The following is a 27,816-nucleotide window of genomic DNA, read 5'->3' as shown; positions in this document are numbered from 1 at the left end:
CATACCCCCTGACAGTAGATGCGCAGCTTCCAAAATTCGCATCCCCCGATCTACCCCTAATAACAGTGACGCGAATGATCAATGCGTTGTTCAGCCTGCAAATGAGCCGGGGTATGTGTTCTCAAGAGATTGTGTGATCAGGTGAAGAGAGGCAGTGAAATTTCATTCATATCTCATTGACTTTTTCGAAACAATCGCCTTCCGGAAACTGAACTGCTTTCTGATCACAGAGTTGTTCATGCACGCATGTACACATAAGTAAATTTGCGGTCAACTAGCTCGCACACAACACACAAACACACAGTTCGGCATTCTGAAAGTGTTGTGATGAGAGCTTTTCATGTTCTTGAAATTATCAACATTGCCTTGTAGCGTGGATGCTGAATATTCGAATGTCAACAAATCCTGAAGCTCCGTGACAAGCAAAGGACTTGTAGTTATCAAGGAGTACCTAGCCAGATAAAGCACAAAGCTTTACGATACTTATTCTTGATGGAACTATGTGGAAAAGCAGGTAGATATTCGAGGGAGAGATTTTATTGTTTCCACGTTCAAGCCTGGACAGGGAAATGCCCAATATAGGAGGGATCAAACACAAGCGTCTCATTCTTCTTGCTGCCTTTACTTTTCTCACTCTTCAGAGCCCGAGCGATGCAGGTAGGTCGCTTCCTCTTTTTTAATTTTAAGGAATTTTAATAAAATTTTAATACCCTACTTGATTAGTAGATCGCCCATTTAAGCTATTTATTAATCTTCCAAATGAAAGGCAATGAAAGACGTGATTCATTGAAGAATGCCCCACTTTCTCGTGTAATCTTTCACTGACCAAGCTTTTGTTGGAGGAACTTCCCGCTATTTTATGCAGACTAGTCGGAAAACCTTTGGGTTGGTTGCTACTAAAAGAGCGAAAATTTATAAGATTCTACTAGCCTTGGTACCAGCATTTGTTTACTTCAAGGATTTTCTTCGCATTTCCATGCCTGGACGTATTGTTTTCATAAACCAACAAGCGATCTTAATACCAGTCCTATATTGACAAAACACCGTGCAATTATCCAGCTCGTTAAAGCCCCTGTTTATTGTCACCTTCCTTTTGAATGTCCTGGACTCTCAGAAATACCTGTTTTCGCGATCGATGATAAAATGCGAGGAAAAAATGATTCGAAAAACGACACACCCCCTGTGGAGAAACTTGTTAATCGTGGCAAACTTATACTGTAACAGTGTTGACCATTACCAAAGAATACACGTATTTTCACATTCTGGATACTTTGTTTTCATTACTTCTCCGCTCTCTGCCAAGCTCGGTAGCTGAAACTTTAAGCGAAGGCTCAAACTAGTAGGCTGAAACTTGCATTTTTAAGCACTGATAGAGTTTTGAGGGAGTTTTTCTGTTTTTTAAATGAGTAAAACCCTTATTTTGCATTGTAAGTTTCCCAAAGATAATGTTCAGGGAAATCCCTTCGTTGGATGATCGAGGTTCTGCTAGCCTTGTTGGCAATTGTGATCAAAAGAGTGTTCTGTTCAGTTTGTTTGCTAATTCAAATAGTAAATATTAGAATCCATCACCCACAAATTGTAAATAAAGCCTTGAAATGGGAACAAGGATAGAAAACTACAAATACCCAATTTTCCTTCCCCTTTAACAATATACAATTGGTGTCATAAAAATATTTGCTATTCATTGAAACACGTCAAAATGAAAATTCAACAGGATGGCTTTATTGAGAAAATTTGATCTCAAAACATTCGCCCTGGCTTGACGATTTGATATTCATGGGTCGACCCGTCATTTGACTTCAATTCAACCATAACTTTGTCAGGAACTGTGTAAAGATATTTTTTTTGCTTATAAATTTTTAATGATTTGATTTGCAATGTGAAATATTTTTTCAAAATGTCAGCAATTTCTGTCGAATTGTTTATAATTTATTGATTTAATTAACTTCTTAATTGATTTTTAAGACTGTAATTAATTTTTAGCACTGTAAAGCTTAATATTAACCGCCTCTCTGTCTGCGCTATGATTTGTGTTTCCACTCGCAGGCCTGTCAATAGGAAATCCTAAAGCAGCTAAAGTGGCCTTTAAAACTTACTTTTTGGACTTTCCTTAAAATTTTCCATCCATCAATCAATTTTTATTTTCCCTAAATCAGATAACATCAACCAGATTCGTTTCGACGCCTAAGTTTTTACGCATGGAGAAATATTTTGCAGGTACCCGAAAGGAAAAGGAACTTCTGACCTAAAATTCATTCATTATCTATAAATTTCAGTCAATGCCAAAATGCACTGCAACTTTATGAACTTCGAAAATACCAGTGGTATGATGCCTGTTCGGCGGCTCTTTTGCTTCCACTGTTTTTCCCATCACTGCAAAGTGGCAATGCTTGTTGTTGACGTGAGCTGTAATCCTATTTTCAGTTTGTTGTGGTCTGTATGCATCCCACTGTTCTCTTGTCCTTGCTTCTTTATCTATCAATCCACAGAGCTCTGGGTATCGTTTCCCATGTGCCAGTCATACTCAAAGTCATTCTCTAAAGTCTTGAACATTTTCATAAGGATAGGAGGGGTATTCTCCGGATTCCTGGTGTGTACCTGCACGATGCCCTGGTTTTACTGCTTCTGTAGACATAGGATTTAGAAGGGAATTGATTGTATCTGAATATATCTCTATTTAAACTTTGCTCATCAACCCAAGATCAACCCGGGTTTTCAATATTTTAAGAAACATTCCAACTTTTTTCTCTTGAATACAAGAAAGTCAAATTTGTTTGATGCAGCTCAAACTTTTTTTAAGATTGTGCAATGAAAATGTTTTCCAAAGGCTTCACCTCTGACCTGTGTCTGGCTATTTATTCGATTGATATGACTGGTGTCCAGGTTTTTGAGCTGTCCGGTTTTTAGAAGTGTACGGTGTTTTTACGATTTCCATGGCTCTGATTGGCTCAGAGTTCTGAACATCTTTCACTTCCTTGCATATACTTTTTTATAGGCGACATTTTTGGCAGCCAAGATTTTGCCAATATCCCCATAAACGAGGAAAACTAAGCATAGTTAGGAATGGGTGTTTAGGTTATTGTACGTTTTGGATTTTGGACACAAACTTGGATTTGCGACTGTGGCTGGTTGTCTGTTCTTGATTTCGCAAAACATAACTGTTTGTGGCTCAAAGATCTATGAACATTGCAATTTCATCCGGTTCTAGAACACCATATTATGTTTCAATAAGGCTTGCTCCTTACGTCAAAGTGGTGGACCATCTACACACTGGCGATTTTCTATAATGATGAATGTTTTTTCTAATATGATTGCTGCCACAACTAGGCACTGTATATACCTGTATGACAACATTGCAGCTTGTTATTTATGAATTCAATAACTATTAGTGCTGAAAGATGAAAAAGTTTTGGTCTCGCCATTTTTTTCTGTTTGAATACTGATAATCTTGCCAATGCTTGCTCTGTTTCTGCAAATATGCAAAACAAAACAGAACAAATGCAATTCTATCTGATAATCTTTAAATTCTATGTACAAACAAGTGATCCATTCAAGGACTCAAAAATCCCATATCCGTAGCCATACGGCATAAATACGGATAGTACACGATCTGTACTGTGATCAATTCCTACACTTCCCCCAACATCTAGCCTACGTCGTTGGAAGGGAGGGTCTACGGCGTCGGCTACCAACATCGTGATCAAGTATCATTAGAGACACAAAAATGTGCTCAGAGGTTTAACTCAAAGAGCGTTGAAAAAAATTGACACAAAAATAGAGCGATTAGGGAGTAAGTGAAAGCTTGAAGATGGAGACCTAGGTAAATCTGATTGGGGGGAGAAAGAACCCGCACAGGCGAAAGGTTTTGAGAATGCTTGCCGGGTGATGTGTCGGAAAAATGCAGATTCAAATTCGATGAATGCAAATTCGTCAAAATTGCATCTCAGGGCTAAATTCAAGTTATTTTTGGAAGTTTTGTATCTCGATGAAATTAAAATCGTTGTTGTTGAAAAACTTTTAGTTCATATATTGTGAATTTTTTTAGTTATTTTAGCAAGCCAGTTTGTGATATGAAGGCAGGGCTGTCTTACCCAGGGATCGCAGTGCCTTTTACAAATAGGGGGTCTAAAACGTTTTGGGAGGGGCTGGCATAGAAAATTCAATACAATATCATTTTTATACCTGTTGATGATTTAAAGCAGTTTTGAAAGTTATCAAAGGAAGGATTAAGCCCCCCTAAGCACCCCTTCCCGCTTCCGTGGCCCGTGCTCGTACCAGTTGTACGTTCCTTCCTCTCCATTCCTCACTATCTTCACATTTGAAAAGGCAATCTTTTGAAAATCCAACAAAGACAAAATTCACCTGAATTCATCTCGGATCCAGTGAAATTCCACAAGAAATAAGCACAAAAGGCTTTGGTCAGGAATCTTTTGCGTTCTTATTAATCTTCGCAAAAACAAGATATGCAAGGAAACTACATTGCTGCGATTTCCTATCACTCTACGGGTTCAACAAGCAAGGTGGCTCGATATAATGAATTTTAACAAATTTGAAACTATATGATGACTAATAATGCGGAAAAGCCATTTTCCCTTTTTGAGTTGTTATCGGGTTCGTATCTAACTTTCCAAGAACTTATTGGTAGCATTTGCTCAACCCCTGTCCCAAATAAAAATATTTTGGAATTTTACAAGACCAAGGGTGTGAGAGAATAGCTGCAATATGGATTTTTGTGATATTGCTTGGTCGATAGTGTTTTACCAAAGTTTTCATTTTGATCTATCTCAGTCTGCGCTAGCTATCGTGTTTTGTCGACCATAACTTTCCTTTGCCTGGATAAATACTTCATGGGGTTGATCGGTATTTTACATCGACAAGCGTCTTTGGATTTAGCCTGTCACCCGTGTTTGCTCCTGTTTCTCTTTATGTGCCCAACGTTATCGTTTCCCTTGGTAATGAGTCCATGGGAGTCACCTATTGAGAATCAAGGCGTCCAAAGGTTAAAAATTGATGTCAATATTAGCTCTTAAATGAACCATTTGCAAACAGTACTTGGATGCTGATTGCCTAGGCGAGGCAAACGGGCCCATAACAGAGTCTATAATTACAATATCGAATATAGCCGATTTCGTAGAGTGACCTGTGAGGAGATTCCGACATGGCTTAAAGGACAAGAGGTTGTCGATCTTAAAGGATTGAATAGCTATTATCTTGGACAAAATTTTCAATTCAAAATGAAATTTCTAAAAACGCTCAATGGTAATTACTATCCTGAAGTAAACATGTTTCGGTATTCTGCCAAATCAAAATTAGTTTGATAGTAACATCATCTAGAACTGGATTAGCATGAGAGTGAACATTTAGTGAGGGGAGGAAGGGGCTATGATTTAAACAGCTGAAGAGAAACTACTACACATGTCTTTTGAAAAGATCTCAGCAATTTTTGCTCATCATTGTACTGGAACTGCCGGAGACCTCGCCCGGTTTACCACAAGGACGCCTTTGGTCAACCCTTCTTGACCCCTGTCCCTTAAATATATTCGTGACCTGGCCATTTTTCAATCTATCGTTTGCTCTTTTACCTCTCATCGTTAACTTAATTTACTAAAGAAAGAGGCAATGCAAATGCAGCCCAAGAAAGGCAAGAAATGGTGCCATAATACATCGATGTCATCATACCTCATACCCCAACCTTGGTATGCGTTTTCCTCGGAATCGCTGGAATTAGCTCGGTGAAATGTGAGATTCATATTAGCCTATTGAATCTTCGTTATCCTTTGCCCCCTAAATCGACTTAGAATGGAAATCTTCGCTTTGCTATGTTTCTGGCCTGTTTCCTAACTCGTGCCGTTCTTTTTATCATACTTTCAAGGTCGGTTTCCACTTGGTTCGCTCTGGTCGCGCGAAATCGAATCAACAAATCAGCAAATCAACTGAGTTGAACTACCTAGCGAATGGTCGCGCATTCGCAGCGAACGAAGAAGTTCAATTTACGCATGCTCAAATGTCCATTCGCTCAGTCACGCGGCCAGAGCAAATCAAGGTGAAAACCGTCCTTTAGTTAGGCGTTTGATGTAGCAAGCCAGAGGTTAGGAACATGTAAACCCATCATGTTATCTACATGCTTTGGCGATTGCCTGTGATACCGCTCGATAATGAGCTTGCTACCGCAGCCATAACCGCTGCCACTTGCCTGCCTGCCATAGGTGCTGTGCTTTAGTGACCTTGTTAGGGTGCATTTATACCTAGCTGAGTTGACATATCGCCATTGGCACAAATGTGTAGATCATGTTAAAGAGAAGAATACTGATTTACTGCCTACAAACGTTCATGTATAATGAGTTTACAGAAGTTATTTGGTCAAAAATTTTAAAGGAATGTCTCTCGCGGTGTAGTAACTTGACTCCGCTGTTTCCTTGAAGAAAGGTGAAAAAGGGAGGGGACATGTTGATGTGTATTTTGTGAATCCCTTTTGGTGTATGTTGTCTTTTGGCTCCAAGTCGGCTGCATGATACAATAACTGCCTTCGGTGCTACTTTCTCATACAAATCGACCTGATCATTCTGTGTTTGCATCGTTTGTTTTAAGGCTCCAAATAATCTCTTTCTCATACGTCTGTTGTCTTCTATAATCTGTTAATACGCCAATTCACTGACAAAGGATATTTTAAGAGTGCAGCCTATACATCCGACGTTTACTTTGTTAATATCTTAAACAAAAATCCTGATCCTTTTAAGCTTGAAGCAACTAGCAATCGCTCCAAGAAACTCGATGTTTTCATTGGTTTAAGGTCAACGAGCAGCCTCATTACCAGGTTGTTCGCATAAAAACAAAAGAATCTGCCAATAAAGGCAAAGTACAGTCTCTTGCAACTGTCTTCTTTTTTTACCTAAGCATCTACTACACGAGTTTCCCGTTTTTTGCAAAAATTTATCAAAAAATCTGTTTTAAAATGCTCATATGTAATTCTGCCAGTTTTTTGCAACTGGGCCAGTGGCTAGAATAGACATTTCTCAAGGTGCAATCTTGGTCAGTACGTGTCGTTGGGTTTGGAGCTGAAGGCTTTGGTTCTAGAGCCTGGGAGACCACAGCTTTTCTAAACTTTTAAAATCACCTACGTCAACAGCCAGTCAGGTGAACCCTCAATATTTATGTTTGCTGTCGTATGATTCAGCATTTTGAATTAAAAAAATGTGTCTAGGGAACTGTACTGACTTTGAAATTTATTGTATTATCGATGGTGAAATGACATTATATATGTAATAGTTCACTACATGGGTTCATCCGTAAATTGGTTTATTCGAAAAGAAGGTTATTGTTAAAGAGTGGTCCTATTTAGCATTGGAAAGTATACTAGCAAAGGGCGTATTTTCAATAAGGAGGTATGGGGCCTACTTGACCTAAAAAAGTTCTAAACTAGTAGTATTTCTCCCAGGGGGGGGGGGGCACTCAGCACATAGACATACGGGGGGTCAGTCCGATATTTTTGGGTCAATTGCTTACCCAAAGTGATATTTTTGGGTTAAATATTTATCAGAAATGATATTTTTGGGTCCTGCAAAAGCAATAGATATAATTCTGATATTTCTAGGTATCAAATTTAGAAACACTGATATTTTTGGGTTTTTGTGAGATTTCTATATCTGAATAAAATGTGTTGTTCATCGGCTGAGATTTTTTTATCCATTGCAAGTCATGTGACGATACTCTTTGGGAGTTTCAATGCTACAGTCATGTGATACTATCTCTTCTGAAATTACAATTTGTGAGATTTTTGGGTATAAGATATAAGTAGAACTGATATTTTTGGGTCTTTTGAAAATGAGCTGATATTCTTGGGTGGCCTGTAAGATTCTTGGACTGACTCCCCCCGTATGTCTATGTGCTGAGTGCTCCCCCTGGGGTATTTCCCTTGCAAAGATGACAATCCTTTAATAGAAAAAATTCTGTCTCTTGTCTTTTTCTCAATTAAAATTAATTGGCAGGTTTTTGTCGTTGAATCAACTTTCTGGAACTCTATAAACTCTCATTGCTTGCTTCTAAAATAATCAATTCTGCTTCTTTATGCCATTAATGCTCTTTTAAAGCATATATCTATTCATGAAACACCTGTCGACAGAGAATATCGCAGTCTACATCTTATCTGTGAATAAGAAATCATCCATCTTTTTGCTCTAAATTGACAAAAAGCCCTAATTATTCGTAAATCTTACAGCAAATCTTTTGGATTTTAAAAAATCTACCAGTTGTCTACAATGGATTGTCAAAAAAAATCGTCAACACATTTCTGTTCTCCCCATATAACCGAGCGATGGTAGGGCATCTTCGTAAAATGACCTGCATTTGTTTAAAAAGAAACGTTGGCTAACTTTTAACTAAAGTTATGAAAACTTAGATTGATTGTTATGAATAGATTGAATTGAATTGAAAGTTATGAATAGATTGTTTTTTTATCACCGTGTTTCCTCTTAAGAGGCCTATTCCCCCAGAGAAATTTACAGTAGCTCAGCCTCAGTTTGTTCTTATATTTTTTAAAATTTTGACCAATTTTGAGGCCTGTGTTCTTATAAGTTGTTCTTATACAAAAAGAGTGTATTCAATTGGCCCAAAACCTATCGATAGTGCACCTAATATGCTGTTATCTTTCTTAGTGACAATGTTGGTCGCAACGATGGATTCAAACATGTGCTCGATAGCCACACTCCTTGTGGCCAATTAAGACACGACATTGCAAGCCTTCGAGAATCCTCTTTTCTCGTAGTAATAACTTAAGAGAAATTTCTAGGACAATCAAATTATGTTTAGTGGTTTAATTTGGACAGTCGATGTCCATTTTACCTTGTTTACCGGCCTTTCAACCCGGTTCGGCCATGAATATTAGATTACTCTCTACGAAGCCTTCTTAGGCCATTACTGAGTTTTTTCCCGGAAAGATTTACTGTATGCGTTTTCCGACAAAGAGCTTTTTGTTTTCCTACTGTACTTCTGTTGTAGGACAATCTCGTTTCGATGTAAATTCCTAGGTTTTTTCTTACTGATACTCAAGGCCACACATGTAAACTCTCCCTTTTTGTTTTGTAAAATTTTACGTTTCAATTTCATACAAAACCATTACTTGCAAACACAAACGGATGAAAGTCTTAAGTGAAGTATTTCTAAATAAGGTAGCTTTAGTTTGATTCGTTGCCTCGAATAAGCTTCTAGCCTCCATGAATCAATGAATCAATCTGTTCTATTAGCTTTTCGACGAGATTTGATGCCATTAACCCCTTTATATCAGCTTTTTTAAGGATTTCTTCCATCAAGATCAAGAACTTCTGCCCTGGTAATACTTTTGGCTGCTGCTAAATGAGCCCAAAACTTTGAATACATTGCGAGGTAAGCCTCCGGGGCTTATTGGAGGACTTGCAGGTTGCCTTTGTTGGGAAAAATTTCAAGAGTAACAATTCCCGTGAAAACTTATCTTCCTTTTTTCATTGCAAAGCAGAACAAGCAATGAAATAAATGAACATATTCGTCATTCCTTGCATATTTTATTGAATGGAACTTTTGGCTGGCAAGAATGCGATTTTAAAAAGCATATATACGTATAACTCTGTTGTTGTTATTCGTGGTCAACTGAATTCAGCTATCCACAGTAATTACATTTTTAATCTCACATAATCAAAATATAATATAGTATATGAAGATACCCTTATTACCTAATTAACAATCTATGCAATCATGCAAAGAAATATTTGAAAAATACTGACTTTTCCTGGACTATTAAAGATCCTATCCAATCTTATAAAGATTATATATTATCTGTCATTAAAATCTTGCCACATCTTAATCCTTCCTTCATGAAACTGCAAATAATAATCAGTAGGACTAATATTTTCACTTCGTCAACGACCAACTTCCCAACTTGTTTTTAAATGATGAGCTAAATAATTTATTTGTAAATTAGAAGCAGAATTTTCCTGGTATTTAGATGTTTGTCTGTTAAACTATTAGGCTATTTCGACATTTTCCTATCTATTTCGTCGGTCTTATTATCCTATCAATACCTTTCTCACTCTCTTTTTTGCTTTCATTTTCGATCTTCGCTTGCTTTGCTGCTTCTAATTTATTTTGTTTTGTCGTTTCAAAGTCTGTCTCTATGCTCACGTTTCACCTGATGTTGCACCCCTTTTACCCAAGGTCCCATATCGCCTACCCCCAGGGGCGGATCCAGCGTCTGCGTTTGGGGAGGGCCATTTATGAAAGAAGAGGAGGCCTGCGAAAATTTCACAGACACGCCCTTCAAAGTCTCACCGAACGCGGGAAACGCCCCTTTCTATCAAAAAATTTCATAAGAAGGTACACTCTCAGAACACTGAAAATTAAGAAACTTCATTGCTGCGAGAAACTTCCAAGCGAAGTAAAGGCTAAAATACATGATGAAAAATTGATGAACTTTGGCTAATCGTGTAAACACGCGCTTCTTTAGTTAAACTGATGAAAAACGGATATAGAAATAACTTTGGGGAAAACTGACATAAAAAACTGATCGTGTATTTCAGCCTTTACAAATATTCATATTGAATATTTGGTCAGCAGCTTTCGCGCTTGACTTGGGAGGGGAACTATGACGCATCAGAGTTCGTGAATGACATTATAATTCCTGTGTTCAAGAAGCCGGCATAAGACACGTACCCTTAAGATGAAAAAAAGATTTAGAAAATGAGCAAAAGTCCCCACGTATTTGGTGCGTATAATTTGAATGGTAAATTTTCAAAATGGGTAGTCACCAAAAATTCATCGCAGCATAACAGGCAAAGCTGAGTAGTTATAGGTACTGTTTTGCTTTTGTTGGAAATAGTGACGCTTTTTGGGTATCACAATCGCAATAACACGATGAACAATGTTTGAACTGTAACCCATTTTAGCCATAACTTTCTCAACCATTAACGTTTGCAGACGTCATTCATTCATGATCGCAGTCATGATTTGTGTTAAACCATAGTCCATATGAGCCGCGAGATCCGGTCACATCTAATTTTGCATTGAACTATTGTTTTAGGCTTATCATAATTCTTGTGTTACACATCCACTTGCAACTTATTGCCTCACTGAAAGCGAGAGAATAAAGCCGACTGGAGGTTTGATTAAAATGTCTGGTCCGCCAAAGAAATCAAGAACTCTTGAATCATTCTTCTCAAAAAGTAGCCGCACCAGTTCAGTTGGAGATAACCCTGAAATCTCTAAAACATGTGAAACTACCACTTGCCAAGAATTTGAATCAAAATCTACTGGTGAAGAATTCGACACACAAAGCCAAGTTGCGGTAGTCCAGGATTGTCCTGAAGAGGAAACACACCCAGACCTCTGTTGTATGGCGACACAAGTAAATGTTGCAATATCTGATAGATATGACATTGGTAGAGCTATAATGAAAACAAAACGAGGAGAACAGCTGACAGATAACGAAAGGGAAGCATATTTATCGAAGAGGTGGGTGCCGCAGAGAAGGGATGAATATCCATTTTCTGAAAAGAAAAAACCAAAGAATCAGCTCATGGTTGGTATGTCCTCGACAACGAAGCGTTTTCTGGGTGAAAATCACTTGAAAACCTTCCCCTGGCTAGCTGTCAGCAGAGAGCCAAAATGTTTCGGTGCTTGGTGTGTTTATTGCGTTTTATTCAAGACGTGCGAGAGTGGAGGTGGAAGAGGTGCACAATACGGAGGTGGAGCAGGCCAGTCAATGGGCAAACTTGTTAACAAGCCTCTTGTAAACTTTTCAGACTTGACAGGGAAAAATGGAGCCCTCACAAGTCACCAAGAAACATCTTTTCATAAGACATGTGCCATAAAGTACACGGAGTTCTTGAGCCGTGCAACACCTGGGAGTGAGAAGGACGTTCGATCAATAATGAACATTGAAAGGCAGAAAGAGATTGAAAGAAACAGGACTGCGCTGGTTCCCATCATCGACACCCTTCTAACATGCGCCAGGCAAAATATTGCGCTTAGAGGCCATCGTGATGATGGACCAGTAGATTCAACTGGGATGGAACCCAAGCACAATGATGGAAACTTCAGGGCATTGCTGCGATTGAGAGTACGGGGAGGAGATACAAACTTGAAAGATCACTTGAAATCTTGCAAACGCAATGCTTCTTTGGTAAGCAAAACGATACAAAACGAGCTAATTGCCTGTGCAGGAAATATTGTCAAAGAGGACATAGTAAGAGATGTAAAAAATGCAAAATTCTGGACAATAATGGCCGACGAAACCCAAGATTGTGCGAAACGAGAACAGTTGGTCATTGCAATTCGTTACGTTGACACAAAAAATGTGCCAAAAATTATCAAAGAAGAACCGGTCGCAATTTTAGACCTGATTGCAGACATAAAAAGCAGTGACCAATCAGATGAAACAGAGCACAATGAAATTAAGCTATGTGGCAAGGCAATAGGGGAGACTCTACTCCGCCATATAAGTGAGCTTGGGTTGGATTTGCAGTACCTCGTTGGTCAAGGATATGATGGTGCTGCATCGATGTCCAGTGAGCGAGTTGGTGTTTGCTCCTTTATCAAATCTGCTGCGCCACTCGCTGACTACTTCCACTGCTGCATGCACGCGCTAAATCTAAGTTGTTCTCGAGCCGCAAAGATACCAGCAATCAGACATTGCATGGATGACATCAAAGATATCAACAATTTCTTCAAGCATGCGAAAAGAAACAGCTATTTGCAAGCAGTCATAGCACGAGAATCAATTGAAGAGCTTCAGCGACGGCAGTTGGTGACCCTCTGTGAAACAAGATTTGTCGAAAGACATGAATCAGTTTTGGTTGCACGACAGCTTTTGCCTTACATCGTTGTGTGCTTGGAGGAAATGCTCGCTTGGGACTCATTAGATACAAGAAAAGATGCCAGGAGATTGTTAAAAAGTTTGCAAGACCCTCAGTTCCTTGTAGCGCTAGTATTGGCCGAGAAAGTGTCTGCTGTACTTCGCCCAGTGTCCCGTTCTTTGCAACAAATTGGTAGCGATCTTGTGAAAGCAATGTCGACGATTTCTGCGACACAGTCAAAGCTTTACACGTGGCGTAAAGGTGAAGAAAATGAGTTTGCTTCGATGTTTGAAGAGGCAATGCTTCTTGGCGAAAATATTGGAGTGACCAGAGAAGAGATGCACGCAATTCCTCGAGCAGTCAGTCAATCCAGGTTCAGATCAAATGCAGGTGAAGCCAATCAAAAAGCCATTGATTATTATCGTATCAATGTGTTTTTACCTCTTCTTGATGAAGTGGCTGGAGATATGAAAGCAAGATTTGGTCCCCATCAGCAGAAGATTGCGACGCTTACAAGAATTCTGCCTTGTTTCGTCAAAGAATCAACTTGGCAAGATATTTTGCCTGCAGCACTAAAATACGGAGTCTTTTTAGACCCCTTGTCCATTGTTGAAGGAGAGTATGAAATTTGGAAGCAGCAATGGCTGTCACGTGGAACAAGTACAGTAGCAAATACCGCTATCGGCGCTTTAGGCGACTGCCAAGGTGATGTATTTCCTAATTTGCATACATTACTCAACATTCTCACTGTGCTACCGGTGACAACAGCAGAACCCGAACGACTATTTTCTAAACTGAATAGTACCCTGACAGCAATTCGGTCAACAATGTCTGAGGAGAGATTAGAATCCCTACTTCTTCTGCAAGTTCACCGTGACAGAACACCAACGAGCGATAAACTCATTGACTCATTCGCAGCATTAAAATCAAGACGAATCCCATTAAAGCTGTAAGTAGTTAAAAGATGGACAAAATGACGTTGCTATTATATCGCAATACTCAACATTGAAACACACCACTTCTCGCGCAAAATGAGCTCGCATGTAGCTTTTCGTTTCAAAGGCAAAATCTCCGATAACGTTTTTGCTACGATATAGCTACTTCCTTTTCAAATTCTTTTCTGAATATATTGACATCAGTTGGGATCACTGATTTCCACAAAATTACTCAATCAAAGCTCTCATGTTTCTATGCTCGCAGTTAGTGTTCTCATGTAATGTAATAAGTAATTTTGGTTTGTTAGTTATATAAACAACTAGTTTCTTGTTATGCAAAAACTTTTACCTTATCAATTTACATGTTTAGTTAATGTATTTACTGTCTTTTCATTCAAAGTTTCTCGTTGTCGAATCGTTTGGGGGGGGGCCATGGCCCCCCCGGCCCCCCCTGTAGATCCGCCAATGCCTACCCCTGAATGCAAGCTTCTTGTACCCTCTGGCTCTCTCTCCTTACATTTTTGCTTAATGATCTTTTTGGTTTGGGCATCTATTGCTCTCTATTTATCCTCGCTTGCCCTTTTCCCCCAACAAATGTTAGACCTTTCACTATTCTTTCGGATCGAAACATTTGCATTGTTGCTAGTATACAACATCTGAAGGTCGAAGATGTCACGTGTTTCGTAAGCAGCAATGTAAATGACCCGAACTATCCATCTTGTATCAGACAGATTGACTGAAAATCTATTCCATTTATGTTTGAAACAGAAATCTGAGTATGCTCCATAACACATAGTTATAATTGTAAAATAATAGTCTGTGGTTTGGATGGAAAACCTGTGCTTATATTTATATCGCTTTGACAAAAGTTATGAAAACTTTTCTCAGAGTTGTTACAGAGTCAGACCAGGGAGTTTTTTGTAATGGTAAAAATAAGGCAAAGATATATATGGTTTCACCATTGATCATGGGTTCTAGACAGTATGAGAGTGTTAAACAAAAATAAATGACGTTAGCATATGTTAGAGGCCAACTAATGATCGTCGGCTAGGGGTGCAACCTGAAAAGAGGCTTTTTGACCGAAGGGGGCCGCAACTCAAACCTTAATGAACCTGATGAGCAAATGAAAACATCTGGAAAATTTTTTAATCCAAAATCACCTGCCCAAGATTTCCTCACAATTAAGATTCATCAAAATTTAGATTTCACATACCTTTTTTTTGTTCAGAAGATTCTATCATTGATTAAGGTCTCTTTCAAGGACTTGGACTCAGAAATTGCTACTGCTGAAGCAAAATCAGTTTTATGAGACACCTTGGCTTAAAGATGCTATCTTAGCTGAAAATCGCAGTTTTCTTAAATCTAGTGTAAACAGTCTTTGCGCTTTTCTGACATAGCCAAATTTCTTGATCATTTTGCTCTACCTCTTGAATAACTAATCTTCTATCTAGTGCTTCTTTTTTCCTCTTGTTTGTGTAGCCGGAAGATCAGGGGAGGGGCTGCGATTGTTAGCGTATTACTAAATTTTCTCTAATCTATGCCTCTTTTCGACAGTTGAAAAATCTTTTTTTTCATATCCTTCTGTTCCTATTTTTGTCAAAGAATGGTCCCCCCTCCAATAATTCTATCTTTCCACTGCGGTTAAATTAGATATCTATCAATCACTCATGTGTGATTCATACTAATGTTGCTAGCACAAAGAAAGAAAGCGCATGAAGACTTTTAACAATAGGAGGGGGCGATAGGAGGGGGCGAGAGGAGGGGGCGAGAGGAGGGGGCGATAGGAGGGTGACTGTAGTTGTCTAAGGATGCTTTTAAGACACTTTTTATATTCCTTGTTTTTTCTCTAATGATTATAGTTCTTTATATTTGAGCCCCCGGCACCAAACCGATGGCAACGTCACTAACTTATGGATGAACTTTTAATTTTGTTCTTGAAGGCTTTGACATCCATATCTTGATCAGATGTATCCAGGAAATTCTTATCAGTTTATGTCAATGATAAGGTTGTCAGACTTCTTTAAACGGACGGCTTTTCTTTTATTTATTGCTTTAAATTTTGTCAGATCTAGATATTTAGTATTCTTAATGGAAGTAATTTTATAGGATTTATCTTTGGAAAATTATTCTCTTGTTTTGAAAAGTTGGATTATTATCTGATTTAAATGATGATTATCAGTGAATTACCCAAAAGAGGTCAATATTGGGTATCCAGAGCTATAACGAGATTGGTGTAACATATTTTTCTGTTATTCTGTTCTTTTTCTTTTACTTGTCAGTACTTTTCTAACCTTTCTAACAACTAAATAGAAGAGGATGATACTTCACCCCCATCTACCAAATGGCTAGTATTGCTCACGTCACAAATATATCAGCTGCATATGTTACCACGGAAAAGCGTGTGTTCACCAAGTTTTACTGTCTTAAAACGGTTATGTCTGGTTGCATTCGAGGCTGGGTCATTTTTTCAAGGTGGAAGAAAAACCGTAGAATTTTCGGAATCTTGTGAATGTGTAAGGCAGCACAGATGATACTTTTCACAAATGGAACAGAAACAACCTCGAATATACCTCTGTTGAATATGAAGCACATGATATTGTTTTGTGTCTCAGCTGTTTCACCTCCAGCCTGACAATGTAATTCTGCTAAACTTGTAGATGCCATGCCGACTTACGCTGCTTAAATCTTTTCTAATCTTGTCACGCAATCTTCCCGGCTTTGCCTCTCCCGTCCCCTCAGTTCATTTCACAAGAAGACGTTTGATTTTGACGGAGATTCCTATCCGATTGGCTGTCGCGGCATGGCTAGCCTCCTTTTGATGATATCCAGTGCATGAGATTATTTCTTATTCAATTGGATTTAGCTTTGGTTTGCAATGGCATCAGGCCTCGCACATGTATGGTTTTCCTCGCTATTGTTCGCTGTCATTTATCTCATTGAGGATAAGCCCAATTTAGCTTTCCAAGTGTAGGCCAGTTCAACTTATTATTGGAATTAAATCCGCTTTGCTGTCTGCCCGTGTAGATCATTTGAACAGGCTTTTTCGGATCAATGAAAATGTACATGCGATAAAGAGCCTGGAGATCACGCCCAGTTATTTTGGTCACCAATTCAAATTGATATATGATATAATAACATATCTCAAACAAGATGAAACGAAACCGAAATAGACTTGGCTCGCGTTCTTTTCAGGATTTAAGTTACATTCTGTGTATGATCACCTTTGATTAACTCTAAAAATGCATACGTGTTAAAATATCTAGGATTCAAAGATGGTTTGCCTTGTAAGGCCAGGACTTTACTCGAAGTGCGTTATGGTAAATTGCATGAGACAATTGGAAAAGCTGCATTGAGAACCTCACAAATCCCGTCCAGGCCCGTAAACAGGATCTATGAAAGTCAAGACCTTACTTGACCACCCTATTAAATGTTCATCATCATCAACATTTCGTCGTAGAGAAAATTGGCCTTCTGGCTTTTTTGAAGAAAGGAATTGCAGTGCTTCTGGACATGGCACCTATAAGGTTGTCCATGGCCTCTCTGTACCACTAATCTAACGTGAAGGCTATTACTGATAAGAACACGAGTAAAAAAGATACTAACTTTTTCCTTGAGAGTATAAAGAATATTCAACGAAAAGTACAAAGAATTATAATGTTCAAATTTTTTCTACAAGGACTCAGAACCCTATAGCCATTAACATTAACAGTCAATTTTGGAAAATCCGAGCACCCTAAGAACTCTTTTGGTGGAAGGGGTCTTACGTGACCTCGTTTTGCCATTGGCCTTATTCTTGGGAGTATCATGCAAAAAATATGGAGATGTTTAAGATCCATTGTCAGGAATGTTCTTGACGTTTCTTCATAATTAAATAGTATTAGAACAAATGATCATGTTTTATGGTCAAGATAAGAATCACTATCGATAAATGTATTTAGACTAGGAAACTGTTTGTGTGGAACACAGGATTGCTGATGTGGGTTTCGTTGAATTACACTTCTTGCATGCGTCGGCTGTAATCAGATGCAGAAAATGAGATTGGTCATCACTTAACCTTTCTCTTAAGACGTAGCTATCTGTTTCTGGCTGTTATTGATGTTTAATTAACATTGTGGCCATGGACGCTAATTCGAAAGGTTACTTGACTCGTGATAAGAAAAATCTGTATCGTGGCTGTAACATCTTCAATGCCTGATTGTATCTTTTAAATTTCATTTGAACCCTAGAATTTTTCTCCCAACTATTCCTACTAATATTCTCCAAATAAAGTTTCCCCAAAGCTACCAAGTCCAGGAATCGAATAAAGTAGCCAATGGTACATTCAATGTTTTTGGTTAAACCTCAAGCCCGCCATTGATGGGAGGTTTAGGAAAGTGAGTGGAATACTAGTGCACAAAGTTGGTCGGTTCTATTTTACAATATAGTATCCTAATTGCTCTATTCTAGCCCCCAAATGTTTAAAATCTTCGGTGCTTCGTAATTTTTTATATTTATATATAATCAAATAATTAGTTTAGCATAAGTTACTCTGCTCTACAAGTAAGTACTACATAACTCTAACATAATTCTAAAGAAAAGGATAATATCCTATTGTTTAAAAAATGAAAAGTCGCTGTGGCTGGTGGGGCGATTGCCCCCAATTATTATGTTAAAAAAGGCTCTGAACTCTAAACTGTCACAGTCGTTCAACGCTCTTAGTCTCAGGATCTCGTAATAGTTTTTTGTCCTCGCAAATTTTCAGGAATTCGACACTCTTTAGTACCCTGCTCATGTATCTGCTACGCTAGTGGTTGACGTGCCGTTTATGTATTACGTCATCTCAAACCACATAGCGTCTGAGTTTCCTAGATGGAAGTCACGGCGAGTAGCACTACGGAAAAGCATTTATAAGAGTAAATTAAATCAATAGGAAAGGCGATTTAGTATAATCGCAAGCCTGCTGTAAAGCATATGCTTTTAAGACTTTTTAGGAAAGAGAGGAAACACATGCTCATAATAGATGCATGATTATGATTTAGCTATAGACTAGATAAGAGTGATAGGATATTTTAAAACAGATTATCAGCTAATGCAAAAATCTCCATTTCCGTTAAAACGAATGGCCTTCAGTGAGAGCTAATCAAAGCTTCGCATACTGTTCAAGAACATTGAAAGACTTACGTACGTTATGTGGGTTTGTGTTGTGTGCATTGAGGCTTCTTCCTAAGCCTCAGTTATCGAGAGTCGAGACTCCCTTGTTTTGATCTAATTTTGATTGTTGTTATCGTCAATATTCTGTTGATTTTGACTCGTCGCACAAAAGCCGAAAGCCATTAATGAATGAGCAGTATAAGTTGTTTCAAAAATTGCAGTAGAGGTAATGATTGTAGGTATAGGTATTACAGTACTAATGCGGTGGTTATATAGTTGCATTGCATAGGCCTTCATGTGCAACAAAATTTTTTGCAGGATACAGTGTGTGTATTTGGTAATAATTATAATTGTATCCTTGAGAACTTCAGCATGGATAAGATCATAGATGTACCGTCCAAAGGAGCAGAAAATCAGTACAAGTTTTCTTATTTATGCTCATAACAATTTACAAGAGACAGAATGTAGAAAACCACACTATTGAGATGACAACCCTGTAGCCATTGACAGTTAATTACAATTCTCTTGAAGTTTTTTAAAGGCTTTGAAAAGAATAAAAAAGAATGTTTATGTGGAATGCTATTGAAGCTAGGTCGAAAACGCCTACATAAATTTCAATTTCAACACAAAGCATACCTTAGCCTAATTACAGATTTTTTCTCGTGGTCACGTTAGCAACTTTCGCGAGCAATTCCCCTTTAAAAACCTTTAAAGTTCCCAAAGGCAAAACCCGTTGAAATCTAGCAAGCAATGAACGTTAATTTACTTGTTATTCTGCGGATAAATCTAATCTTCAGCTAATAGATGTGCACATGGGAGAGGCTTTTGCTCTGCCGCTCTGAAATCCACATTACATCGCAAGAATTACTGCACACTTACAAAGCCTGGGTCATACATTATTCGGGGTTTAGCTCCTGAAGATTCGATAGCAGAAGTCATTAGCTAGCTTTTGAATATCAAATTCCTTAGCAGTTTCATTTGAGATGATGTCAAATGTAAATTATTGATGCATTGATTGCTCCAGTGGAGTAACTGTATTGTCAGTCTCTACTTTTGTAACAGTTGTAAGCTTCATTTTTCACAATTTTATAGCACAGCCTCAATTTGTTCTCGACATACTGAGAATTCTTTGTTCATGAAATAGATCTTAGGTCACACGCTGACTTTAGAATAACTATTCGAGTATAGTAAAATGTCCATTCAGCGTACTAGAGTTACTCTCTCATATAGAGAGACATCTTTTGTCCACAGCCTACTGTTTGAAAAAATTCAGGCACAAATGTGTTTGTCTGTTGTTTTGAGTTGCCCTTTATTGGTAACTATCCGTTAACAGAGGTAGAATTGTGTCTATTTTTGACAAAAACTACCACATTCAATATCCTTTCAATGTATTACTTTATTAACACTCACGGGCAGTCTTTTATATAGATGTCACAAATAGGTATATTAAACTGTCTTTATTTCTATACATTTCATTCTCATTTTCTTTTATAAGAAGCCTCTTAAATTTTATGTTGCTTCTTCATGCGAACAATTAACTCTTCTAATATTCTTTCCACAGACATGAAAGTGAAACTGGCTTGCTTTGGTGGAGGTTTTAAGCTAGAGTGCCCGTTAACAAATGTCCTGGTTATACACCTAACTTCATTGAGCATCCCTGCCGAGAACTCGAGCTTGTGTAAGAATGAAGGGGCATACGCTGTTCCATGTGACATTTTGATGTACTCAAACTTGCTGAAATCAAAATGCAGTGGTAGACAAAAGTGCCGCCTCAATACAGACTCAGAAAGGCTGTCACCTTTGGCTTGCAACACGAGATTTGTGATAACTGTCGTTTACGAATGCAGTAAGTTTTAGTTTTACTTTTGGTGACCGTGTTACTCGTTACTCTTATGTCCCAGATGATGTGCTGGGTTTTAATTGCTGGTCCTAATTCTATTTTATTAACAGGCTTCAATTTAATCTATTAGGCTAAATGCTTTTTCCTATTCTTTATTTACCTTGCTTTCGGCTATGAGATAAAGCCGAAAATTTACTTTCAATTGTTAGTACCTCACTGCAGGCCAGAATCGTTTATCTCGATGTCAACTGATCCTAACTAAGATGTTTTAGAAAGATCGCCCTGGCAGTAGCTAACAGAATCAATTTGTATTAAAGCTGGATGTTTCTAAGATTAGCCTAGAAATTTTGGTCTCATATTCCATTTTCCATGCAAAAAACACCTTCTGTCTGCTTTCGCAGAGAAAAAGACTAACCTACTGTTTTCTTAGGGAAATTGTAAGGAAGTAAATTGAAGGGAGAATAAGCAAATTTAAAACCAGTACACCTAGAAAGAAACCTAGGATGCACAGGAATTCCGTGGCCCCTTCATTTGATCTCCCCGTTCTCTTAAAATTAGGCGCTCCTGATCTTAAATATAAATTTGTCTGATGGTATCATATTCAGTATCATCCACAGCATTTCTATTAGAAAAATAGAGTTTTTTTAATAGAAATGGTTTGGATTTTTAGATTAGGCAAAATTTTTGCTTCTATTGCACTTTGTATAAGATGGGATGTGCTCTGGGTACACCTTTTTATGTTTATTTCATTTGTTCGCTCTAAATCAACTCTAAATGAGATTTAACTATACTCAACAACTTATACATCACAACATCAATAACTACAGAAACCTTACTATTAGCAGAACATTGAATAAAAAAAGTAATTTACATGGGTTAACTGATAAAGAAGGAGCTATTTAAGTAGATAAGCTACGTGTTAGAGATAAAACCCCTCCTTGTCTGCAATAGAAAATAACTACTGCTAAAAAACAAGCCTGAATGGGGTGGATAATTATCAGAGGTAGTATGTTGGTTTGTACATCATTATGCATAGGCAAAAACTTCAAGAACTTGATGATTCAAATTGAAGAAGAACCTATAGCCTTAAAGGCTCTCGCGCAACCAGCATGCTTAGCATTAATCTCCTTTTAAGCGAGGAGAAATTGACTGTGTTTTGTATTTTCCTGCAGCACTATATTAGGCCGGTTTGGGAATTATAATCGCAAAGCTTGCCTTTAAGCGCAGCATTAATTCCCTTTAATTAAGCATATTGTCCAACTTGAGTTTAATTCAGAAAAATGTGAAATATTGCTGCTGTTTGGCAATTTTTCGTAGATTATTCTGCCTGGTTAAGTCCAAGGTATCGCAAAAAGGGCTTCTTTTGTTCTGTGGCATGTGCATTACAAAGTTAGAATTATGAGAATGTATCAGAAATACTTCCTTAAACCCCCTTAAAGTCATGCAACACACTGGTAGAACAATGACAATTTTTGTCAATTTGTAACTGGTTTTCAGATATTTCAATTTTGCAATGTGCTAATCATACATGAGATACTTGTTACTTTAGATGAAATTATTTTTTTCTGTAATCCTTTTTTCCTAGGGAAAATGAAAATTAACACTACATCTAGAGCAGTCATATCATCTTCCAAGAATATTGTAGAAAAAACATTTGAAGTTCATTCAGTAAGGCCGACAGACCTTAGGACGATCTTCAGCAAGAGAAATGAAACAACGGTTGGAAATAAAATAGGATCAGTCACGTGCCTGTTCTACACTTTGTTTTCTGCAACTGTTGCACTCCAATACATGCAAGGTAACTGCATTCTTAATACCTAGTTTGTTCACTTTTAATACCTCTGATCTCAGTTTAATACCTCTGATATCAGTCTCTTTTGATCAGAGGCTTGGGAACAAAGTTTGTCACATTAACTTTTTGAATAGCAGTCTCAAAGATGCTGACAAGAAGCGTACTAATTTATTTAAAAACCCAAACTCTTTCTGTCTTTTTTGAGACATTTTCTAGAGCTGCTACTATAATTCCCCTCTTTCCTATGACAAAACCAAATCGACAGTGTTTTCTAAATTAATCCAAAGACCGTAGCCAGGTATATGTGGAGACAAACCTGAAACGCAAAGAAATCGTCCGAAAAATCAGTACATTTGAGAATTATCTACTTCAATTAACTGAACTGGTCGCTAGAATATTGAAGATCGGCAAACGTTTGCTGTGTTTTCGTGCATATGTGTAGAAAATCCACCATATGATTAGATTTATCAGATGGTAGAAATTATTCAGATGTGCTGTTATGTGCCTTTCACAAATCACCGGTCATAGAGCTAAAAGAAATGACGTTCTAGAGGGGAATTTCTTGCCTATCTACAAAAGCCAGTTTGCATTGCTTAGCATTGTGCTATGCTTAGCATTTTGTACTGCTTTGCAAAACCTGTTTTGTTGCGACAGAAGAAGCTAGGGTGCCACTTTTGCAAAAATACTGTGAAATGATAGAATCTCCATAAATCGTCTACATTTTGTAAAATGCAATGAAATTTTTCATTTTTCTTTGTCGACATTGAGAGATTGTTAACAGAATGTTGTAAGCAGGGTGATTTTGCTCCACAGTTTTTGCTACAATCTTCGTTCCTACCTTAACTGATTCGTTTGGCTTGCACAAGACCCAAGATATATAAACAATTAACAAAAGATATAATATCAGTTTAAAGAATTCAATTAACATTCGCTAAAAAACCAAAAGAACGTTTCATTTATATTTAGCAAAAGCAAAAGATTATCGAAACTCTGTAAAAAGACTATATATTTATCGTTTTGTACAATAGTATTTGATAAAATTTTGTCAAAGAAATCCTGTCGATATGATGGAATAAACATTGCAATTGCGTCAAATGCTTTGCACAGCGCGATAGGTCTTTTAATTTATAATGTTGAAGAACAGTTAACATAACACCTGCATCGTAAGTTTTTAAACAAACTCCTTCTGTTTGCACAATAGCGGTTTTTCCATGTTATGTAGATAGCTTCTAAATTTTTTACAACCCCCACAATTGGTTGAAAATTAAAAACAAACCGAGGATGAAAACTTTTTAGAATATAAGAATAAAAAACATTGATAACAAAAATATTTATTTTATTTAAGGTTATATATTTTGTTAAAGTTATTAAAGGAACATTACCTGCACATTGCCCTGCCAATGTTTTTCTGCACTAAAATATTGTCTCGTATCAATTTTTAAAACTTACTAAATTATTAAGAGCAATCGAGTCCATATTTTTGAAAAAATTAAGGACAGCAAGCCTGAATCTAAAAATGAGTACAGATAAGGTTGAACTGCCTTGAGAGCGACCTTGGAATGATTTTTTCAAAGCGACTTTGGTAACTGCGACTAAGTTAGAGCGTGGTATTTTCGTATTATTTTTGGTACCACGTCAGCACTGAATACTTTGGGGGTACTAGCGTGAAAAAACCTACCGTCTGTTACGGAAAAAGCAGCTAACCCCGATTTGAATTATATACTAACTGCCAAACCAAAGGAGAATTTTCATTAGATTGAAAGAAAATTTTTAAAGCAGTCTAGAAACAGTCTTGGAAGCATTCATTTGGAAACAGTGAAGATTTTCTTTCTCCCAATCTTCTTGTTCTAACTCGCGTGTCTCCTCGATGAAGCGCTGGCGCGAAACTTGCGTATTGTCGCAAAACTTGCTGCAATTTTAAACGAAACTTCGGTGTGCGCATGCCCAGTATAAGGGATGTCGCTTCATGCGTCTTATGGTGAATACTTGTATGTTGATGGTTTCTTTACAGGACGATGAAATCCTGCTTGTTATTAGCTGCATAAATAACAGCCCATCTTTGTGTCTGTCTATCCGACCATATAAGGCTACGATGTTGAAGTATTGAAATCTAGCTTATTGAGTACAGTACATGAAAAATGTTTTTCATCGTTCTCGTGATAGAAAGAATACGTTTGATAAAGAGCGAAATTTAGGCTGTCTAATTCTTAAACTTAGCTGTTTGAGACAAATGTCTAATTACATACCGTTTAGCATCTATGTATAATGTAACGTCGAACAGTCCTCTTCCCTCTCCATAATTAGAGGTAAAGGTAGATTAGAAAGGAAATAGAAAGGAAAAGATAGAGGTAAATTGTACGTATTTTAATAGCAGAGATGTCTAAATGAAAACTGAGATTGTATCTGTCCATTATTGTAAACTTAGATTCTCCTAATGTTGCTTTCTATTTATCTAAAGACCTCGATTGATATTCTACATACCAGGAGTAATTAGTTTGTTCCTAAGTTTGTAGAGTCATCTTGTTAATACAAATCTAATCTTTCTGTTTCTGCATATAGGAAAACCAAAACATGTGATTCTTTGCGTCGTACTCAGTATATCGGCTGGCATCGTCTTACTGATCATCACGTTCCTTGTTATGGCTTGTGTCGAGAGAATTATAGAGGAAAAGCACAATAGAAAGAAAGAAAGCACGGCAATGGAAATATCATTACCCTTGCTAGTGACACCAGGTAGCCAGCCACAAAATTCGACGCAAGCCGAATCAGTGCCCGCGAGTGATTCAGGTAGTGGTGCTAGAGAGGCCACATTACCGCGCGCACAGTCAATTCGTCGGTCGCATTCTGTAGACGAAGGAACGCAGACTGAGCCAGAGTTGGACGAGATTTGTAGCATCGACAACGGTTTGTCGGATAACGAAGCCAAAGAACTCGGATATCTTGTAGATATTATGCGTTATTATAACAGTAATCTCGAGAATATGTCCACACCAAATGAACCAATTAGTTTGCGGAGGACAACTCCTACAGAGACCCCGAACACTTCGAAGCGACGGACAGAACTTTCATATACCGGCCCGCGAATCGTTGACACAAGTCGTAGACGACAACCCAGATTGTCGTCTGCGACATACAGCTCATCAAATAATAGCGAGAACGGTGACGCATCCACCTATTTACCGACTCCTTCTATAAGACACAATCATATAAATGCAGCATCACCAAGTATATCCACACTTCCACGTCGTAAGGCGCACCTATTGCCAAAATACGACACACTTGGCCATACTACGAACTCTATACACAGCTATGACTCGCCTAAAATGCAAAACGGACCTCGCAGAATAGTCGGCCGGACCCGTTTTATGGACGAAGCTCCGCATACGATATCGAAAGAGGTATACGGAATTTAAGGTTGAATATTGCATATAATTTTTATATCACAAATATCGTATTCATATAGTAAATTATGCCTATATTAAAGTACGTCAATGCCTTCTTTTTGTTATCGTTTTGGTCTGCGACAGTGACGAAAATAGCAACATGTGTAACACTCGATACAAGTAATAGATACTTAATTTGTATTTGTCACTACCAAGCTTTCGAATATTGTTTTTAGGACAATGAGAAGCTGTCCCTATCGAGCAGTGTCCTGGTCCTTCCTCTCGCTGTGACCACACCTCGTGATTCCAGCACAGTCTAAAACATGCAATTTGGACTTTGCTAGAAAATTTCAGTGAAGGTTTTATGCCGATCATTTTTAAAAAAATAGTTCTTAATTAATCCTTGGAGTGAGCACATATTGTGATTTCGTTATTTCAGTAAAGGAAGTGCGCTCAAAAGAACTATTTCTAAAATGAAACCCTAAGTAACAGGAATGTTAGTTATAGTACCAATAACATCATTGTGCTTTGGTAAGAGTATATCAGGTCTGCATTAAGCGCCTCCCGGCCATTTGCGCAGAATTATGGCAGGGCCCTGTTCGGACACCGACGCCTGGAAAATTATTCGAATCGTGCCCTTCATATTAGATTCATGCAATTTTTTCTCAAAATATTTTGATAACGTAATACTTCAGTCATAAAACTTTATTTTCACGCTTGCGACAAATGATACTGGACACGCGAAAATGTCCCAGGGTTCCTTGTGTATCAGGACCCAATGTTCAGAGTCAGGAAAACATTTTGGTCGCACGGCCACTGACCGGAGGAAGGTCCACGAAAAACAATAGAAGCTCATATGACACACCCAAGCCACGTCCACTTTATATTGTTTTGTGAGGAAGGTTTACCTTCTGGGATGTTTTTGTTTGGAGGAAGGTTAACAATTTTTCTGGACTCTGCCAATATTCAAGCATATGTTACATTCAAAGGCCAAATTATTCTGGAAAACCCTCTCGTCAAATTATATATTATTTTAGATCCATCCCTACCTATGCGTCCATTGCATGACACTTGCTGTTTTTCTGCATTTTTCGTCAAATGCCATAAAATTTTGACATTTCGAGCCACAGATTCGCTGAAAATCTTATGTGATAAGTAAAATGGCTTTCTCAGCTTTCGCGTATGCTCGCTAGAGTTTTCAGATTGTATTTGCTTTGTGAAGTAAAGGGAAATTTTAAATGCTTATGAAAATGTACTAATGTTTATGTATCAAGACGCGGACAAAACTTGCTCCCCCTAACCTCACCTATGGGTAACTGCTGCGAAATGGAGACTTAGCTTCAATTAGCATTATTATTATTATTACCTAATGGCGTAGCCAGGGTTGAAGGATTGGAGGGACAAAGAGGAGTCCTAGAGCAAAGGGTCCGGGAAATTTTTTGACCACACCGTTAGAAATTAGGAAAACACCCCCTTTTTAAATGTTTTTGAAAAAAGCTATAGCTTTTTTACGTGGCAGTGGTTTGCTAATCAAATATAAAAACAGTCATATGTATGTAGCTTTTTGTGGTTGGTCCTTTCCATTCTACAACTGGTTATTTCCTTGACAATTTTACCTCTCATGTTTATGTTCTGAAATCTGAATCATGTCGGGCGAGAAGGCTTTACGGGTAAAAACTGATTCTTCAAAATTTTTAGCAAATATCTGAAAATAATAAACAGTATTCAACCGCTTAAAACGTAGTCCATTATCCTAGGAGCAAAGTCTGCAATCCTTGACAAGCATCTCAGTATATAGTTTTTCAAGGTTTCAAGCAATTCAGCATTTTAGTGTCTATTTTATCGGGAATGTCTAAATAATGTGAAGGCCTTTTCTGTATACATACATAGATCCTTAGCCAATTGCTTGCCAAAAAGT

At 37.8% G+C, this 27,816-nt stretch overlaps 1 protein-coding gene across 2 annotated transcripts; it reads left to right on the top strand.

Moving 5' to 3' along the window:
* Positions 1-68: 68 nt before the first annotated feature.
* LOC135685479 (uncharacterized) lies at positions 69-27,802 on the top strand. 2 transcript variants are annotated; one of them, XM_065201442.2, is made up of 4 exons: positions 69-657; positions 20,445-20,729; positions 22,309-22,521; positions 25,075-27,802. In XM_065201442.2, exons 1-4 carry the CDS (start codon positions 570-572, stop codon positions 25,926-25,928), a joined length of 1,440 nt encoding a protein of 479 aa, XP_065057514.2. In that variant the 5' UTR covers positions 69-569; the 3' UTR covers positions 25,929-27,802. The 2 variants fall into 2 exon arrangements, with proteins under 2 accessions (XP_065057514.2, XP_065057515.2); XM_065201443.2 differs by lacking the exon at positions 69-657 and adding an exon at positions 19,582-20,218.
* Positions 27,803-27,816: the final 14 nt, after the last annotated feature.

Source organism: Rhopilema esculentum, chromosome 15 (genome assembly GCF_057945365.1).
Source record: "Rhopilema esculentum isolate cy_ngs chromosome 15, ASM5794536v1, whole genome shotgun sequence".
Lineage (NCBI taxonomy): Eukaryota > Metazoa > Cnidaria > Scyphozoa > Rhizostomeae > Rhizostomatidae > Rhopilema > Rhopilema esculentum.
The sequence above is the reverse complement of the archived record's forward strand: the minus strand, read 5'-3'. Positions and strand labels throughout refer to the sequence as shown.